This window comes from Galleria mellonella, unplaced genomic scaffold (assembly GCF_026898425.1).
Source record: "Galleria mellonella isolate WM207_F2 unplaced genomic scaffold, CSIRO_AGI_GalMel_v1 utg74, whole genome shotgun sequence".
In the NCBI taxonomy this organism is placed as follows: Eukaryota; Metazoa; Arthropoda; class Insecta; order Lepidoptera; family Pyralidae; genus Galleria; species Galleria mellonella.
The window spans coordinates 3,229,917-3,251,371 of record NW_026442147.1 but is presented as its reverse complement, the minus strand read 5'-3'; the positions used below and the strand labels follow the sequence as shown (position 1 = coordinate 3,251,371).

The window sequence follows — 21,455 nt, the reverse complement described above, 5'->3', positions numbered from 1 at the left end:
TATTATGGTAGTAGTAAATATTACCATAATCTAAAATTATTTCATTTTGTGGTTACAATAAGGTTGAAAACCTTTCCCAAAAATAAGAGGTGACAATTTCCCGGCTTATATACTCGTAGATAAAGTTGCTATGCTCTGAATGATGAATGTAATCTATAAACACATAGAGACCTCCAGATACAAAGAAGTGGGTGAAATTGTGTCTCAATTGATGACGATAGTATACTGTTACGCTTCATCTAACTTTATTGTTTTTATTAGATCGAATATCTAGAGCACGAACTAAACAGCGATAGTTAAGGTTAAATTATCAATATTTCAAATAGATAAACTTTATTAAAATTATATAATAACTAATAGGGTAAAGTAAAAAGTTAAATTAAAAAAATAAAATAGACATTATTATAAAATTATTGCACCAAGACAATTCTCATAATCCAAATGTTATGAATCAGCCAAATGATAATAAAATTAAACCTTAAAATCAATAATAAAGGTCATAAAATACTTCAAGACGTTTTAAATCAAAGATTCTCGCAAGAGTATATAATAATCTGAAAGAGCATGCGTATAAAAAACCGCCAAAAGGTGCACGATAAGTGATACTTTCATACTTTCTCTATCCAAAAATATGAACTCACTCAAATTACCTAAATCTCTCTGTGGTTTTGAAATTATTATTCTACGCATTTGTAAAAAAAGTTAGTCTAGCTAACGGTAACTTTATATCTACATGCAATAACTACTTTAGAATAGTAACATTCGCAAATGGAAGAAAATAATCTCATCTTAGTAGGTAAATAATTGCTAGAGTAGATCCAAGTCTGAATTTCAAAAATAATAATCATTCTGCACGTGTCTACGTCATTTAATTGATGTTATTACAGATAATAGATAGTTTAACAACAGGGCTGTCATATCTGAGATCGAATGAACAAGTATTTTATACCTATACTATTGGCGTTGCTAAAGATGACATTCAATCTGTCGAAGTCGAATAATTTTTAAATATTTCTTTACAGAAATAACAAAAGCCAAAATGCTTATTTTTAGATATAATTATTTTTCTTATCATTAACTAGGTGTTACCCACAGTTTAGCACATGTAGGTGTCGTGTTTTTTCTTTAAAGTGAAATTTTTTAAAATCCTGTTTTAGTCGATGCTTACGTTATAAAATGAACCTAGATACATATGTTGTAAATTTTAGCTTTCTAAATTTAGTACTTTTTTATGTGTAGTCAAGACAAACGATTTTATAAGTATAGATTGTAAACAACAAAGAATCAGAGAGCCTACCATGATGTTTTTCGAAATTTCAGAGCCAACCAAAACACAAATTTGATGTTAACATTACATAATACATTCCGCTTAGAAATATTAAAAATGTTAAAATATTGTTCCTTTGGACCTTTATGATAAGATGTATCACGAACGAAATGTTAAACCCCATTTATTGACCCGATTTTGGTATAAACAAAAACACGAAATTGACTCCGAAATTTCGGAATTTCATTTCATGGTAAACCCGCTGTTCACCTGATTGAATAGTTAGGCCATTTAAAGTTGATTAACTTTTCCCGCGATGTCTTTTAATAATGTATCTACTGATATATTTAAATACTACTCTGTCAACCCTGAATCATATCGAAATGATTGATTCTTGCTCATTGCAACTATGTGTACTAATGTTATAGCTAGTAATGTTGTTGTGATTGAGAGAAATAATCTTTGAATTTTCTAAATCGATTTAAAAAGTTATTATCTTAGTGTTGATGGAAATAGAATATAATTTAAAATTTAATTCTGTAACTATATAAGTTATTATTTCCTTTTTGTTATGGTACAATTTTTTCCTGATAAAACCTATACCAATAATATAAAATGAAAAAAAATCTTGCATATTTGTTTGTAACGAATAAACTCAAAAATTACCCAACCGATTTTCAAAATTATTTCACCTATAAACAGCTACTCGTTAAACTATATATTATTTTTGAAAAAATTAAAGATTCCTATGAAAATAACAACAAAATAACCCAAGGTATTGCCTGCTGAAGTTGATTAATATAAAGTACTAATTTATCTTTCTATCTATGTACCCGTGTGAAGCCTGGGCAAGTCGCTGGTATTATAAATAGCTTACTTACCTCGTCCCTTTTATCTTATCAGGATGAAAGCTATCAAATTATTCAAGTTACTGCAAACAATACACATTTACAAAATTTCATTAAAATACGTTGAAAGATTTCGACAATTAACGTAAACGAACACCTTGATACGGAATTTTACTATATTATGATAAACAAAGAAAACCGCCACAAAGCCATTCAGCTTTAGATTATTTCTGAGCGGTAACAACTTAAATGCATCGAAACACATTCACTTTTATGGTTCTATCTTTAAAAATAGAAAATAATACATGCACATACTATTAAACCTATTTTGTAACTAGCGACCTTCATGGTGATGAAACCCAAGGTCAATTTTATGTTATAACCAAACTTATTAAGTTGTTACAACCAGTTCTATTCATAAATACCGTGACATAAACATAACAAAGTTAACTTTAATATAGTTATGCTGTAATATTTTATTTCCAGACTATTCTATATTAGTAAGACTGGGAATCATTTTATATAACTGCCGAAAAAAATACTATACTTTCAATGTTCATATAATTATGTATTTTTGTACACCATGTTGTTGTTATATCAGCTGTTATCTGTCCACTGCTGAACATAGCCTCCCCCATAAAAATGGGGGCTTGCTAGTAGCTGCCACGTTTGAAATTGATGAATTTATATTTAATTAATGATAAAAATTGACAAACTTTTGACATATACTAAATAAGAAAAATTAAATTGAGAACTTTCTTTTTTTAAATATTGAAAAGAACATTTGACTCCGGGCTAGGTGATCACCATGTAACGTAAATAAATGCCGCCCTACGCTCAGAGAAAACGTATGACATGTTGAAGACATCGACTCAGCAAATAGCAATATCATCTAACAAGAAATACAAACAATGGCAGAGTAACGTGTACGTTTTCTATGAGTTAGTGTGTGAAGACACATGCACAATGGCCTTAGCGACATTCGACAGTGTAATATGAGCAGCATCACTGTTTGATGACCACACACAGTGTTACCAGTATACTAACGATCTTCTATTGTCCTAAACGTTATGTCACACAGCCATGTTGTTCTTGCCCCGCTTGTTAGTATTACTCAATAGAGAAATTCATTCTCTTCATGGTGTAAACGGTCATTAGTTGAAAGCCTTGGTGTTTAATGAACTATTACAAAAATGTAGAGGGCAGCGTCTTGTTTGTTGAATGGAATTAAATAAAAAAATATAAAGTTTTTAAAATGTATCACAATCTATCTTCTCTTAAAGGAGAATGCAAAATGTAATTAAATAATATATTTTTTGATAAAACTGTATAGTTTTTATTATATATAGATATTTATTGATATATTCATATACTGCATTGAAATATTAATATACAATTTATTTTACATTATTTGATATATAATTTATATAAGGCCTTGTCATGCAAATTGGTAAAAGCTGTAATACGAATGATAAGAATGTTTATGTGTATTTTAAGTTATTTTATATACAATAACACTATATATATATATATATATATATATATATATATATATATATATATATCACAAAATTCCAAAAATCATTTATTAATAAATGATTTTTGGAATTTAAATTTTATCTTTAAAGATAAGTAATATGATCTCTACTGATGACTTCGCTGACATGACATGCACTCACAACAAGTAATTTACCTTACTTCATTATTATACCTACACGTACATACCTGTGTAGTGTCCATTCACACAGACCGACTCAAGGAGAAAAGCAAAAGAAGATTTTGATCGTGTTTAAAATAGTTTTGGATAATTGAAATAAAGTTTATTTTTACATCTCACTTCTTTTTTTTTTGTCAGTTTTTAAATATTCTCATATAACAAAGGTGTTTATGTATATACCTAATTTTAATGGTCTTAAAACCTTAAACGCATATTTAAAAATTTTCTTTGAGCCGGTCTGTCTGAACGGACCCTTGCATTAAGATGAAGCGACGATAAATATTGATGTATATTGACCCATTGTTCATCTTTCGTATTGTTTTTGTTGTTTCATATCTCACGTATGTCATCTTATCACGATTTATCAATATATTATAGGAATTGAACAACCTTCTAATAATGTGAAAGTTTGTTTGTCACTCGATCACGCTTAAACGCCTGAACAGATTTAAATAAATTTATATGTATGCTTGTATATTATATATATGTATTTGTGTATGTAAGTATATGTATATATATTTATTTATTTATGGATGTATGTATGTAATATGTAGTAACAATATTTATACATATTTTAGTAGTAAATGCACCGCCTACTTATTTTTCTGCTTGCCTCATGGTTGACTGGAAGAGAACGGCATTAGGTGTTAAGTCCGTCATATGTACACTTACATATATAATTGTACGTTGAAGTTTAAATAAATAAATAAATTTTGTATACAGATAAACTATTCTATCCTATACATTAATTCACATGGAGAACGCCACATAAAATTTCATTTAAAAAAGACATATTACATATATTGCAATATTTTATTTCCCAATTCGAAGTTTATCCGAGTCACGATCAAAAGAAGCTAATCCGAATTAAAAAAAGTAAGAATTTAACAAGCGAACTAATTATTACCATTCTTTTTCGCGTAATTTGTAAATCATGTTTCTTAAGGATACAGTCATGGTCAAAGAACACGCTTGTGTCTACCAATTACGTAAGTCGATTATAGTCGTAAGCAAAAAAAAAACTGAATGTAAGTATACAATGTCCGTATAGGTAGCTATATCGCGTGCAGAACTGCTATAATCCTTGTCCGAGTTGGAAAGGTTAAGGTTTCGTTCTTTGTTAGGAATTTGCTAAAACTGTTAAAATGTCTAGTTATATTATTATACGATTATTCGATTTTTTAAAGTTGGCAACGCGCGCGTTATATTCCTAGTGTTACAGGCGTCTATAAGCTACGATAATCTCGTTTACCATCAGACGGGCCGTATGTTTGATTGTCACCATAGTAGTATAAAAATGATTAGTGTGAAAATTTTTTCTCCTGTATTTTTTGTAAATAATGCGGCATCATTGTCAAATTTATATCGGTTCTAATAATTATTTTCGTTATATATAAGATTAACTTTATCCCGCGGCTTTGCCCAAGTGAATAAGTCTATAAAGTTTCCTTTGTGTTAGATTAGGATATAACGTACCGGTGTACCAAATTTTATTCAAATCCGTTCATTAGTTTTTGTGTAAAAGAATAACAAAAATACATCAATCTTTACAAATATAAGCATTTATATGTTTAATAGGATTTACTTCCGTATTGATTGCAGGTAGACCGTAAATAATATTTGTTGATTCTATTATTAATGCGAATGTGGGTATATCTAAATCTATATGTTTGTTAGTTTTTTTTTATATCTAAAGCAGTGATTGATTCGATTGAAATTGAATAAGAAACAAACGTGTTTTTTTTACAAAAATGTAAATTAATATAATATATTAATTTGTAAGCGTAGTTATTTATTAAAATAGAGTTAAATATTTTTATGTGGTATTATACTACTGATGTCAGATATACGAAGGCATTTAGTAAGTCATTAGATTTTTTTTATCTTTATTTATTTAGGAACTTTTGTCCTTTTAGGCACGTCACTCCCATCGATCCTAAATCAATTTTAGGACATCATTGGATATATTTTAACAATCAAAAGACACCACCAAATCAAATAATATGAATGAAAGGAATGTTGTGAAACAAAAAAAAACTTAATAATCTATGGTCTGATGCCAGGCCTCAAGGCAGGTAGATCTACATTAAAAGTCATTAGATGATTAAGTTTTTTTACGATTTGCCTTGATGCTTATATCCAATCAAGTGACTAGTTTTATATTTAAACTACATAGTTACTTAATTGAATCTCGTAGTTCGATATCCCATAGTAGGTGAAAAGTGTTGACCTAGTTCACACTTTTTATGTCTTCCAAGCTCGACTCTTTGAAAAAAGATAATCGTTAAAAAGTTACTTTGAAGAATGCAGTTCTTTCTACTTATAAACCACTAGGTTAGAATCTTAAACTGACTATTTAAAAAATGTGACATTGAATTTCTTCTTGGAATGTTAAAAAAAGTATGATAAATTTGAAGTGTTAAATGTAAATTTTAATGATACGCTTTTATAACATTTAACTATGAACAGTTTAATATTAGAGTTCAGTATTCATTACTGGAAGGTTAAATGGTGCAATCAATCACATATCGAAAGTTTGAACTCTTAGAAATAGAAACATTGGAACAAATGACACCACATAAATAAGACACGAATACCATGTTAAATTCGTAAAACTGCGTATCTGATTTTATTGCTATCCTACAAAATATGAGAAAATAAAATTTAATTCAGATAATAGCAATAAAGAAGAAGAAGAGGAAAGAAGATAATGAAGTTACGTAATGTATTTTTTTTTTTTATTAAATGTATTATAACTATTGCAAATAATATATAAATTGAAGTTAACTGTGATCGATTGTATAGTTTATGGTAAGTAAAGTACCAGAGGGAGACTTTGTACAAAAGTCGATTGCTTGGGTACCTCTGTCCCATTCGTGTTTCTACCTTGAATCAGTTGTGATTGCATGGCTGTGTTTCAGTTTGAAGGGTGGGATATGGCGTGAATTTACTGGGTACAGAGGAATAACACCTGAGTCCTCAGGAATGGCAACGCATGGGAGGTATTATGGGCGAAACAGTACACTTTGTTATTTCCATGGTACTGCTCATGTCTATAGGCGACGGTTACCACTTTCCATCAGGTGGGCCGTCAGCTTGTTTACCATTATAAGTTGAATAAAAAAAAATACCGGAATTACCTACAATATATAATTGCGTATTGTAAAGCGCTATGCTATAGCTGTTATTACAGACAATGAAATCGTAAATATATAGCGAGTATTGATAATAATAAGTCAAGACTTTGCATACAACAGAGTTCTTGCCTATTTTTAGTACATTAATTCAATACTTATTTAACAATCATATTTTATTAGATTTTCCTAGATGATTTTTATTTTAAATTTCTTTTATATTCGTTGAAGTGTAAAGTTCAAAACCTTTGTCTTTTGCAGTCTTTATATATTTATACAATAATGATAATTAATGCAAATTTTTCGCGAAAAATTAACACTTAGATGTCTCGACTGTATATCATACAAAAGAAGCACTTTATAAAAATAACATTTGACATTGTAGACGGTATTTACAGATTTTATAACTTCTTTGAGAAGGTTAATGACATTAATTTAAGAATAATACCCACCAGTAAGTTGATGTAAAACATTGTTTTCGTTCAACTTTTGGCATACCTAAATCATTTTTAAAATATCTACTTTTATCATATGCAAAATTACAGAGCTATGATCGAATATAAAATTAAATACCGCTAATTTATAAGTAATCTTTAATATTATTATATATAATTCAAAATATATATAAATATGCTCATGTCTGTAATTCAAATGAAATTGTCAGAAATGTTTGTCAACTGTTACCATTCTAGTGAACCTAATATATGAAATGCTTAGGTACATATCGACATCTTATAATGATCGGTGTTGGTTAGATTTGAATTACCTATAAAGTTGTAAATGTAATTAACTAAGCTGATGTGGGTATCATCAGTTATCAATCCGTAATGGGATCTAAATACATCACACTTACCCCAATAATAAATTACTTTAACGTGACATTAATATACATTTAATAAGAGTAATCATTAAGACTAAATCGTGGTCTTTAATTAACCCAATTTAAATGGACTTATTTTTTATCCTTATTATAATGTATTTAACAATTAAGCTACACAGGTCGGCACATGTTAATGTTTTCTCGATGTATTTTACCTATATTGATGCTGTACATAATTGTATCTAATAGCATTCGAAATTAAAATATACATAGTAGTAGATACCTACTATGTACTACACTGTTGTAGATAATATTTCACTAAGCATCATAAATTCTTATAATAACGTATCTACGTTCTCCCAAAATGGAGAGAAAAAAAGTCATTTCAATCAGAGGAAAATTTTGTACGAAAATCCATTATATCTTTAATAGAACTTCATAAAAATATAAATATTTTTAATAGTTATTATATTATGAAAATATGAAATTATTATACATAGAAAGGAATAGGTATAAAATTGAATAAAACTCGATTCCTATTCAGCTAAGCCAAATGCTAAACAAAATAGCTTAATAAATGCACGCCAGAAAAAAAATTAATTGCAAAAGTAATAGGTATTAAAAATACATAATTCTAAATTTGAACTCTGTTAATCGTAGAATTGATAATGCAGGTATCCTTAATCTATGATATAAATAGAAAAAAAAAATATTTGCAGGTTAAATAGTATTAAATTTCGCCTATTGTAGCGCATACTAAAATCATTTTGTCGTTAATAAAGTTACCTGGTTAAAGAGCTTAAACTGTCTACTTACATACTAACATTTTTTTTTATATTAAAACTTTAAAAGTTGTTTCTTATGTTCATTAATTTCCAACTTTCCATTTCTGTACGAACGTACCTGTATGTCACATTGAAATTACAAAGACCTTCAAACTGTCCACTAAATAAATATAGTCTATATACAGAAATATTTTTTACGGAATCAATAGTCGCAATACTGGGTAAAAAAATAAAACGCAAGGTCTCCGTAGACGGTCTGTTGGCCACGGTTTCCCTGTAAAATTTGCCAAACTGTTACGTGATATTTACACAAAATTTGCAGGTTACATTTCCAAGGTTTTTGAGAGTAATATAGATAGATTACCTTTAAGAATAAGTAATCTATTTAAGATAATTGATTAAATTATAATTTTTGTACTATATGCATTCAATTTACAATAAAAAATAATAATTACTGCAGTTTGTTTTTACAAAGTTAAGTATATTTTACCAGCTATGCAACGTAAAATTTTGAACACTACTATATTACTTCGTATTTGAACTATTTAAATACAATTACATATTCTTTATATTTGCTTAGCTTACACAGAGCAAGTACGTAGAATAGGTACATCAGTAATAGTATTAGTCAAATAAAAACTGTGACAAATACGGCTATTGAATTAGTTTTTAAGACCTTCATTATTCTAAATTTATTTATCCTTATGTATTTATTTATTTATTCATAGGAACATCATCAGCATGTTGCATTATGATATATCTACATAAAAAATATTAAATGTAATACAATATTAATCGGGGGGGATAATAGATTGTTAAAAAATAGGGATTAGTAGCCCCATTGTTAGCAGTACATCCTGTCAGGTCGGCTTCCTCGCGATTCCCCCTGGAAACTATCGTGTTTTACTCCGAGTTCATCACGATAGGCTAACTGCCCTGCCTTTTTATTGTCACCTATAATCCGTCACTGGTGCCCCACCAGCGTATACCGTTAGCGCAGGCGGGGTTACCATTCCATTATCATCCATTTAAAAAAATACAATATTAAAGCACCTATTAAAGGTGTTCATAGCATTTATAATTATTATATCAGCCGTCAACTGTCCACTGCTGAACATAGGACTTCCCTATAAGTTCAGCAACCGCAGTTTTATCCATTAACCATTTATGACACCACAAGACAAAAAGAGGTGCCCTTCCTATGCCGGGACCACACGACAAATTAGATAATAATACACTATAAATATTACAAATGTTATACATTATTAGTTTTGGGAATATATAATACAACTAGAGTTGTGAATACCAGAGGGAGACTTTGTACAAAAGTCGTTTGCTTGGGTACCTCTGTCTCATTCGTGTTTCTACCGTGAAGCAGTTATTGGCATGGTTGTGTTTCGGTTTGAAGGGTGGGATATGGCGTGAATTTACAGGGTACAGAGGAATAACACCTGAATCCTCAGAAATGGCAACGCATGGGGGGTATCATGGGCGAGACAGTATACTCTGTTACGTCCATGGTACTGCTCATGTCTGTAGGCGACAGTTACCACTTTCCATCAGGTGGGCCGTCAGCTTGTTTGCCATTCTAAGTTGTAAAAAAAAAAAAGAATAATATCAGTAAATACGACAATTTGTAAATGAAACTATCAAATATAAAAAAAATAATATTATAATTAGACTTACTTGTTATTAAATTATTATACAAAGTATTTCAGTAGTGTTTTGTTTATTTGCTATAGAAAACTAATTATTACATAGTTACGTGTATCATTATTGCCAGTATTTTTTTTACAAATTCTAAATAGGAATAAAGCTAACGAAATAAAATAAAATAATAACGTTTTTAGTACATCGCATTTCTAATTAACAATATTGCGTGCATATAAAACATTTTTAAATGTGAAATTTATGTCAAAGGTTTAAGTAAAAGCTTTAACTGTATAAAATTTGTTGTGCACGACTTCACTGAATAACGTGTAATGAGATCAAATCATAATAAGTATACACGAGAAGACAATTATAATGTTGTGGTTATTGTTGCATGATAATACAAAGTAACATGAAAAGAAACTAAAGAAAAATCATAAGCATATTGTAAGGCTTAATTTCCAAAAATAATCGTTAGAAGCAGAAAAGAGAGGACATGTTTTTTTTTTTACAGAAAACAGAAGTCGTTTCGGTAGACATCATTCAAGCGAAGATTGGAAATAACTTTTTCCCCTATGCATATATGCATGCAATATAAACAATGTGCAGTCAACTTTAAATTGTTCTTTTATTTAAAGACACGTAGACGGCTCTAATTGGCATACCTACTCAGGAGCGAGTAGAAACACTCACTATGCTAGTCGTCTCCTCATATCTAATTTTCTTTCTGATACCTTTTCACGTCTAAGGCCCTAGGTATTGTTTTTTATTAAAACAGACAAGTAAGTTAACTATATAGTTTGTAACAGAGCTGTATCTGAATGTCAAGGCAAATCAAGCAAGTCAAGATAGTTTAGCGCAATCAGTCACGGAAAGAAGAAATTTTATTAATGCGTCTTAAATAATACGGTATTTCTTAATCTTTGCATGGATACTAATTCACAGGAGCTACGAGTACAGATGGGCAAAGCACCGGGTTTAAACCCGGTGCTTTGGTAAAAACCCAATAAACACCCATAAACTCCCATAATCACCCAAAAAAATAGGTTTTTACGTATTTTTTTGAAAATATGTAAGTAATACCAATAAATTATTTTTATAAATTGTATTGATCAATTCTACAATATTAAATAAAACGTTAACTAATAATATTTCAGGAAATTTTAAAAATCTATATATAATAAAATGAAAGTAATTAATTTTCAGTGTTTTCATGTTGCAGTTGATCAACATGTTGGCCTTTTGCTTCCCGTAGATACTTTAAAATTTCTTCATAACACCTCGTTCGCACACATGGCCGTATATATTTAAATTCTTGAGCCACTAACAGTCCGAAATACTCATTTCTTTTATCCTCTTCTCCATAAATTAAGCATTTAGAACAGTTTGTTTCTTCTTTCAGTAAATTTTCTTTTACTTTATCCTCGTTTTTTTCTTTGTTGCGACGACGCTGGGTAAATCATCTGGACACTGGGTCTCACTATCGCCAAATATATTTGGAGATCGGCTTCGGCTACGGCTTGGCAGACATTTTTTTCTTTCTACAATTTTAAATTAAATTTATTAGAATAAATGCTTCAAACACACGCGATCTAAGTACCTTTTGTGTTTATTATACCTTACCTACCTAGGTATAAAAAGAGTACTTACGTAGATTTTCTTTCATTAACTGTTTTATACGAAGATCTTGATCTCTCAAATTAGCATCCATTTTACTTCCAGTGATTATCAACTAAATTAATAATCCACAAAGTATTAAATAACGTTTTTATGAAATATTTAGCACAAAAACAATACCCTTTAAATATCGATCGTCAGTAACTGTGGCTGACTTACCTATATTCTAGCAAGCAGGACTGCCAGATGTGAAGGGGAAATCCCCAATAAATTGTTGCATGTGACTGATGATGTGAGCATGTTCGTTTCATAATAAAAATGTTGCCAGGTAACCAAAAAGTCGTATGTTTTTGTGCGAATTACGATCATAATCTTTACGATCATACATTAAAAAATAGACAAATAATAGTATGAGTACGATTTAAATCGTATATCTGTCAACCCTGCTAGCAAGACAGCGACAAAATCACGTTGCATAACAATGTAGCCCAAGCTTATATCTTATGAAATATACGGAAGAGATACGGACTTAGAAAAAACAGAAATGTTGTTCTTTGTGGAAGTCATTGATGAAATTCTATGTATTTTAGCCCGCAAACTTTCTTCAAACAAAAACAGCGCCATCTAGTATCGAGTTCTGTAATTATCTCTTTGTTTATGGATTTGAAGTAAGACCGCCACGCATGCAATACATTATGACTGGGGATTCCCCTATTCGTCGACGCTGAATATGAGGCGACGACAATCACTGTCAAACGTGTTCACTATTACTCTGACTCTGGTAACGTGACTTCCTGGTAACGTGTTAGGTAGGAAAAGCAGTAAAAAAGTGCATATTAAGGGAGCAGATTTGAAATAATATTTATACTTAACAAGAAATAATTAAAGGTAAGTGGATTTTTGAATGATACAATTATATCATGATCACTTAACAATTTTAACTTAAAATTAGATGTATTATTACAAGCTTTTATTTAGCTTGCGTTATGTAAATAAAAGTATGTAGGTATGTTCGTATGTTGATGCAATTATCCTCAATCCTCAACCGACTGGGATAAAATTTTCCATACACGTTTATTTTGGATGATAGTGCATAGTTAGCTGAGAGTCGTCATTGGATAATAATGGTGGATAGCCTAAGATGTGTACTAGATATTTATTTTTAACATAATATGCGTAAGTACCTAATCGAATTAAAGAAGTTGCTGAGAAAAATACAGAACAATACGATAATAAACTAGCGTCTGCGTTTAATCCTCCGAGGAGATGTAATTTTACAAAAGTTTTTTGTATTTATTTTATTATTTTTTTAATAAATTTATTGTAAATAACAAAAAATAATCATTGTAAAAAAATAGGCACTCTATTGTTGAATTTTCGTCAGACCAACTAATCATCGTTCATTTTTTTAGGTTCAATGGGGAGACCTAAAGATTTACGCATATGGGAGCACTACCGTACTTTACCAAATAAGTCTGTTTCTTGCAAGCTTTGTAATAAGGTCTACAAATTCAGTAATGCTGCCAAAATGCTTCAACATCTTATCACTTGTCCAAAATCTCCAGAAACATTAAAAGACTCTATGAAACTTATAAAAGATAGCTCGTCCAAAACCAAAATGTCTGGACTGTCAGAGATAGAGACAAATGATTCTTTTATAAGCCCCTCGTCGTCTGCTAACACTACAATAAATGCTGAGTTTCAAGACACCGATGATCATATAAAAACAGAATTAGCGAGAGCTATATTTGTAACAGGGACGCCATTATCGATGGTGCAACATCCTTTATGGATACAATTTTTCGAAAAATTGCAACCAAAATTTAAAATACCTTCACGTAAAGCTTTAGCGACAAAATACTTAGATAAAATATATAGAGAAATGCGTTTTGAGTTAAATGAGGAACTAAATGCTTGTAGTTACTTACACCTTCAGTGCGATGGCTGGTCTAATTTAAGAAATGAAGGAATAATAAACTTTCTTATATCAAAACCTCAACCTGCATACGTTAAAAGTTTGAATACAGAAAGTAATCCTCACACTAGTGAATACCTTAGCCAAGAAGTTGAAAAAGTAATGAAAGTGTATGGAGCAAATAAGTTTCTTGTACTTATTGGCGATAACGCTAGAAATATACAAAAGGCATTCGAATTAACAAAACTCAAATATCCACATGTTGTTCCTCTCGGTTGCTGTGCACATATCCTTAACTTGTTGTGCCAAGATATTGTAAAGATACAAGAAGTAACTGTGTTTATTATGCAAGCCATAAATATAATAAAAACTGTTAAAAGGAGTCAACGATTAAGTTCCTTGTTGATAAAATCAAGGCAGGGTGAAGATTCTACACAAACACTAAAATTGCCTTGTGCTACAAGATGGGGAAGTCATGTTACTTCGTTAAAAAGTTTGAAAGCAAATAAGATAGCTTTGCAAATATTAACAGTTAGAGAAGATGTGGTAATTTCAAGAGATATTAAAGATTTAATTCTAAGTGATGATTTCTGGACGAAGACAGGGGAATGTATAAGTATTTTGGAACCAGTCACTGAAAGCATATTTTACTTAGAGAGCGACCAGAATCGTTTGCATCGCACATACATTACATTTAGAGATGTACAAGCTAAGATACGTTTTGCATTAAATGAGATTTCGACATTGAGCGAAGAAAGCAAACAGCAGATTCTAACATCAGTATCTTCAAGATGCAATATGGCAATGAGGCCAATACATTTTGCAGCATATATTCTAGACCCCAGGACTCTAGGAGTCGAACTTACTCAAGAGGAAGAACTTAAGGGTATGGAGTTTATCTACAATTTAAGCCAACACTTAAGTTTGTCAAATGTAATGGCAGATTTGGCGTGTTATAAAGCTAAAGAAAACTTTTGGGCCAGAGGATTTGTATGGAGCTCATTAGATAGCATTAAGCCCCTAATATGGTGGAAAGGTATTTGTGGTTCCACTGAGTTAAGCAAAGTAGCGATTCGTATTCTATCAGCTCCCTGTACTTCGGCAGCCACTGAGCGTTCCTTTAGTATCCAAGGCTACATACATAATAACAAAAGAAATCGACTTACAACTGAAAGAACTGAAAAAATTTCATTCATTTGTTATAACTGGAATCTTAAACATAAAGCTGAATGCGAGGACATTCAGTTTAATGAAGAAAATACCTTAGAAGCTTTCATTGAGCAAGTAAATGAACATAACAGTTTAGACGAAATAGAGCCTATCGAACCTATACAATTCATCGCTTGTAATAACTCTGAATCTGACAGTGATTGACTGTAGTTTTACATTTTACTTTCATCTCTTTCTTAATAAACTCAAAATCAAATTAAAAGTTTTTTATTCTGTAGGCTGCATAATAATATTGTCTATGTCCAGTATAGTGGACGTCTTGCGGCTGAGATGACGATGATGAAGTACAAAATCATAAACACCCAAAAATTTGGGTGTTTATGGGGTTTAAACCCAATAAACCCAAAACACCCGGTTTTTACCCACCAGACTTTAAACCCACCCAGGTGGATTGCCCATCTCTAGCTACGAGCAGAACAAAAGTAGAAAAAACTTTCTCTCCACTATCGTAAAAACTAGGCGTAATACATTTATGGCTGAGATACTGCGTTACTATTTGTAAATCACTGTTAATACAAAATGGGACTGCCCTTCCTATGGGCCGCCTATTTCCTTCGGGGACCACAATATTGTGATTTTCTATGGTGGAATTATGATATCAGTGGACATCCTCATGACGACGATCACATATTTCAAAACCAACTTTGGCCTTACCGAATAAACCAAACATTAGGCCTCGTTACGAAAACTCTTCAGATATGAAGAGCTAATATTTGTTAACTACCTTACATATACCTACGTGTCAATCACTGGTATATGGCTAATATAGTAAAATTTTTAAAGCGATATAGTCTTACCTTCTACGTCGTGCCATACGACTATAAGTTGGTGTAATAAACTCCGTATAATCATGTTGTAGAATGTAAGGGTAGAAGAATTGTACTTATATGATAGTGTAAGTAATGGTACGTACAGTGTTTATACCTATCCCATTGATTCAGAGGGAAGGGATTGTTAGTAATGTAGACTACCAGTCCCATTGCTAGCAATATATCCTGACAGTTCGACCACCACGTGGTCCTTCATGGAAACCGTCGTGCTGAATTCCAGGTGTATTCATCACGATGAGCTAACTGACCTGCCTTTTCATTCTCACTTATCATGCCTCACTAGTGCCTTACCAGTGTATATCGTTAGCGCAGGCGGGGTTACCATTTCATTATCATCCTTTAAAATAAATCAAAACAAACAAAATGATTGTTTCATATAGAAGGATACCAGCTAAAATTTGAAATTCAATCGAAAATAATATAAGTTCTTATTCTACTTCGATCAGCAATAACAAGATTCACAGTTACCATATACGATTTTTTGCTTACCACGTGATTTGTTTAATATTATTACAGAGATAATGTACTTGCCACTTCCTTGTCAAACAGGAATTTATTTGCTTATATTTTGATAGCATGTAACTACTAATATAATTTAGCAGTATCAATTATCAATGGTATGGTACTATATGGTATCGGTGATTGTATTATATCTTTCTACACAATAATCTATGATCATCTTTACTAGTTCATGACTTAACGTATATTGTTTATTAAAATGGTGTTCAACTCCTAACAATTTTATTGCAACACATGTAGTGAGGGAGAAGGGATTGTTATTAATGCGAACTACCAGTCCCATTGCTAACAATATACTCTGTCAGGTCGACCTCCCCGTGGTCCCCTCTGGAAGCCATCGTGTTGAATTCCAGATCTATTCATCACGATGGGCTAACGGACCTGACTTTTTATTCTCCCTTATCATCCCTCAGTGGTGCCTCGCCAACGTATACCGTTAGCGCAGACGATATGAGAGATGGGGTTACCATTTCATTATCATCCATTAAAAATACATGGTATGATATGTATCATATACGTATTTTAAGATGGTAAACTACATTAGTCTGTTACTATATCCACTATTTCTCATCAAAAATTCTACAAATTGCCTTAAAGACACACCTAAAACTGGTACTTAACAATTTTATAGATAAATATGCGAATATAATATTGAATATTGCAATATAATATAAGTATGTGATAAATTTGTACCGCTTTGTGTATTTTATGAATTATGATATACTCAATATACTCACTTGCATTATTGCAATATTATGGTAGTTTTGCAACAATTCATTCGAATAGTCGGCAAGATTTGCAAAGATAACGCTAGTGCGTGAGACCCGAGTTTGCTTACGTTGAGAAACCATCTCATCGTATCATTGCGTAGTACTCACTAAGTAATTATGAACACATAGTGCATGTTTTGCTTATCTCCACACGAATCAAATACTAATTGTGTTTATTTAATTTAAATATTTTCTACTTATAAAACTGTAACAAAATTGCATTTAAATGTATACTAATGCAAGTGTAAATTTTTTTTTATAATTTGTGTTTCTACTAATAATTAATTTAAAAAGTATAGGTTTTATACCTAAAACCAAGAATAAACCAAGTTCAATATTATTTTATTAGTTAAATTTTAATATTATTTTTATCATTATATAAATTTACTTCTAATTACACCAAAATACACAATTGACGTCATTAGACATCAATCGAGTTCGATGTTCGAATGTATATTTTTGTACGTATCATATGCGATATCTTAGCTCATTATAAAACAATTTATGTCTCTAAACTCTGAAACGAATTTCACCTACAATCAATTTATTGAAAAATTAAATTATTATTCGACTGAACAGTACCAACGTCTTACTGAAAATTAATCTTTTTTAATTAAGTGTTCTATAGTAATGTATAATTAATAATCAGTCTTTTTGCAAAAAATCAGTATCATTCGATATCGGCCCTGTGCAAGTACATTAGCTGCGCAATCATTGTTCATGCTTTTTACTTGACTGCCGAAGGTTAATGTTTTTCGCATGTTTATGAATATGAGCGAGTGCATATGTGCGTATGTACACACGTAGCGACTTAACGACACAGGCGATGTTGACAGTCGAATGAGGTTGGATGACAGGTTTTATTTTTCAGTTATGAGTGACGTTGCTAGGCAACGTTACAAAATTGTTGTGTTTGTATTATTAATTTTTGTTATCTGTATCATTTTTTTTATGTTATGCTATAAAGTCAATTTTTAAAATTTCAAAACAACAAAAAAATTTAGTACCCATCAAAGATATAAAGAACAAAAATATGTCAATGTAAACATACATATAAATAAGTACCTAAACATGAAAACACCATCCACTTCCTCAAATAGTGGTTAAGTATTAAAATAAAAAAAAGTTTATTTTTATTTATTTTAATACTTTATTGTACACAATAGTTATATAAATATGACAGAGGTAAACAAAAATACAAAGGCGAGCTTAACTCTGATAGAGTTTTCTTCCAGCAAACCCAAAGTTTATATTTTTTTTTTATATTGTAGGTACATATATCGACTCTCTATTAGATAAACTGTCAGCTTGTTTGCCTTTCTAAGTGTCATAATAAAATAATAAATAATAAAAAAGTATGCCTCCAAACCTTGTAATTTTATTCTGTATCATCTCCGAGAAACATTAGTTCAACACCAATAAAGCTGACAATTATTAGGTTTTTCTTGTAAAAAATTATCTCAAATCATTTCAAATTCGAAAAATCGTTACTTATCTAATAGAATTATGTGTTACTATAAACATGGTACTATATATTAGTGCATAACAAGGCACCTAGCTATCTGCATGAATATCTTTAAAAGGTTCATAATAGTCATTCAAATATAACTTAACAATAGCTTAGGGTTGAAACATGCACACATGTCATCGAATAACTTCCATTAATTATGATATTAGCATTCTACGTGAGTGCGTATAATGGAAGGTATGACTACAATAAATTGACGAAAGCATGATTATATCTATATAACATATAATCTATGATTATATTATATTGACTAAAAATACATGCAGTCTTTTGAGCATCGGTAGTATCTTTTGACTTCTACTTATTTTGGTTCGGAAAAACAATCTTATAATAGAATATAAAATAAATATGCTCACGACTGTAACGCACATGAGGACATGTGGTAGTCAGATGCATTTGTCGAATATAATAAATGTGACAAACGTAACACATGATATGCTCACTTCCACCCATTCCTTTCTTGTGTCGTAAGAGCCGACTAAGGAATCTTAAGAATCGAGGAATGGGCAGAAGCGTTCCTCTCAAAACATCACCAAAATCCGCTTGTCAAGCGTAGCATTTATTGGCAAAATTTTCCAATTTATGAGCAGATGCCTATGTTCAGCAGTGGACAAATAATGGCTGATATGATGATATATAAAATTTCAAGCTGAAATTTGTTTATTATTTATGTATCATTGCAAGAGGTTTTGGTGTAGACCAAGTTAAACTCACCAAATTTGCAGTCCATAATTCGGAGTTTACCATTGAACAAATATAATAATGCCATGTGGTCCCGGCATAGAATGGATCACACTTTCCTTTCCCGTGGACGGTCGAGAAATGGGGGCAGCAACATCCCTCGTAAAATATTACCGAAACCCAAACTGCGTTGCCAATCCACCAAGCACGGCAACTAGCAGCTAACCCCCTCCCCACTCCTTATGAGGAGAAGCCCACATGATAATGATAATGATGAAATATAATAAATGAATTAAGTTAAAAAATATTAATGTATTCGACGAACGAACGAGGGGAATTTGATTCGCACCTGATTATTTTTTAGATCACTACCCATGTCAAATGAACGATTAAATAATACGTCTGACTAAATAAAATAATAATGTCTTTTTATGTTTAATATTTGTCATTAATCTAGACTTAATATTAATAAAATTAATAAAATTTTAATCGCTCCATTTTATTACTCAAAAGCGCTTAATAACCTTGAACATTGGAAGCATTTGCGTAACTTAACATTGAATTTAATATTTAGCCTTGACTCTATAACTTTTATTAACGACCAACTAATTGTTTTCTCTCAGAAATTTGCGTAAATATGAATGTTGAAATAGAAATATTATTAAAACATGTTAACCGTATTCTAATAACTCATGGGTGTTGATACTCAACACACAAATTTTAGAATATGAGTTGTTATTTGCGCAGTTATTGGGTTTTTCTACTATTTTTTTTTAAGTGAATGTATAATTGATTCTCATATAATATTTATTGTGTATCCACGATAAGTGTTGATTAAGCGAGCAAAGTCACAATAAATTAATAGTAAAGTATTGGAGAATTAAGGACAAATCTATTTCATGAATATATATGACTAGCTGGTTCCAACTCTGAACCCTTCTCTTCTTGCAAAAAAAAAAATATTATTTCTATTTCTAAATATCATCTCTATTAAATTTACAGGTTACAGCTCAATGCATAGAACCTGTTGTGTGGAGTTGAAAATTATGAAATATATAAGCTCAATTTTTTTTTTATTTATAAATCCATACAAAAATTGAAAAATGTCTCTTTATAAGAATAAGGTCCCTATGAAGTTATTTTATACCTATTAGAGATGACGTTTTTAGAAATGGTGATACCTAAGCTAAACACGTATTACTTATTTGTAACTAGGCATGTTCGTGACTTTATTCGCGTGGCCGGGACTTATTAATGAGCAGGACAAAAAGTAACCTACGTCCTTCTTCGCTCCAAATCGCTACGTGTATGCCAAACTTGATGATCGATTTTGTATTGGTATCAAAGAAATAAACACACATTTATAATACCAACCATATTCTCCCGGTTGTCTCACGTGAATTAGGATGAAAAGTATTGCGTGTTAATCCAGTATACTTATACTCTATCTATTTATCCAATTTTATCCCATCAACCATTTAAATGTAATTATATAACAATTATTTTTACGAACTTTCATATTTTTAGATTATGTGACTGGCTGAATCTAGCGGCTTTATTAGCGTAAATTAGATTAAAAGTATTTTTATTTTATTTAGAAATATTTCTAATACGCAAACATAAAAACTATAGTAGATTACATACCTTGTTTATTTATGTCCCATAGCACGACGGTGCATCCGAGTCGCGCTAATCTCAACGCTATGAGGCTGCCCAAGCCTCCACCACCACCAGTCACTAAAGCAACACCGCCTTTCAGGTCCTTTTTCTGATAGCCCACAATAAATCTATATATGGCCCTAATTATATAACCTATCGTGACTATAACAAACACTATAAGATCTATAATGGATTGCACGACGGTGTATTTGTCTCTCATACACTCGGGAATCTCCCTAGTTAAAGGCCCAGGTCTCTCGCCATTCATGTACTCTTGAGCAATTGTAGACATTTTGAATTTTGATGTTACTTAGTTTTTTTACAACGAAAACAAAACACTAAGCATCACTTTTTCACATCGCCACCTTTCACTGCCGTTTAACGTCTTCTCTGTGCTGATTTCTGTAAAGAAAAAAAAAACTGGTTGTATTTATTGTGTTTACCTGAAAGCATTAAAATGCTAAATGGGTAGATATAAAAAATAT

The 21,455-nt window shown here is 30.9% G+C and overlaps 2 protein-coding genes across 2 annotated transcripts in view; one reads left to right on the top strand and one right to left on the bottom strand.

Annotated features, from left to right (window-relative positions):
- Positions 1 to 21,455, bottom strand: part of LOC113515999 (short-chain dehydrogenase/reductase family 16C member 6-like) — a 58,337-nt gene that overhangs the window by 17,430 nt on the left and 19,452 nt on the right. The window contains exon 2 of the mRNA XM_026900326.3: positions 20,956 to 21,372. Coding sequence (XP_026756127.1) covers positions 20,956 to 21,262 — 307 coding nt within the window. The 5' untranslated portion in view covers positions 21,263 to 21,372. The remainder of the gene's footprint in view (positions 1 to 20,955; positions 21,373 to 21,455) is intronic.
- On the top strand, positions 11,906 to 15,414 carry LOC128202063 (uncharacterized). Its single transcript, XM_052900997.1, has 2 exons — positions 11,906 to 12,726; positions 13,251 to 15,414. Exon 2 carries the CDS (start codon positions 13,256 to 13,258, stop codon positions 15,125 to 15,127), a length of 1,872 nt encoding a protein of 623 aa, XP_052756957.1. The 5' UTR covers positions 11,906 to 12,726; positions 13,251 to 13,255; the 3' UTR covers positions 15,128 to 15,414.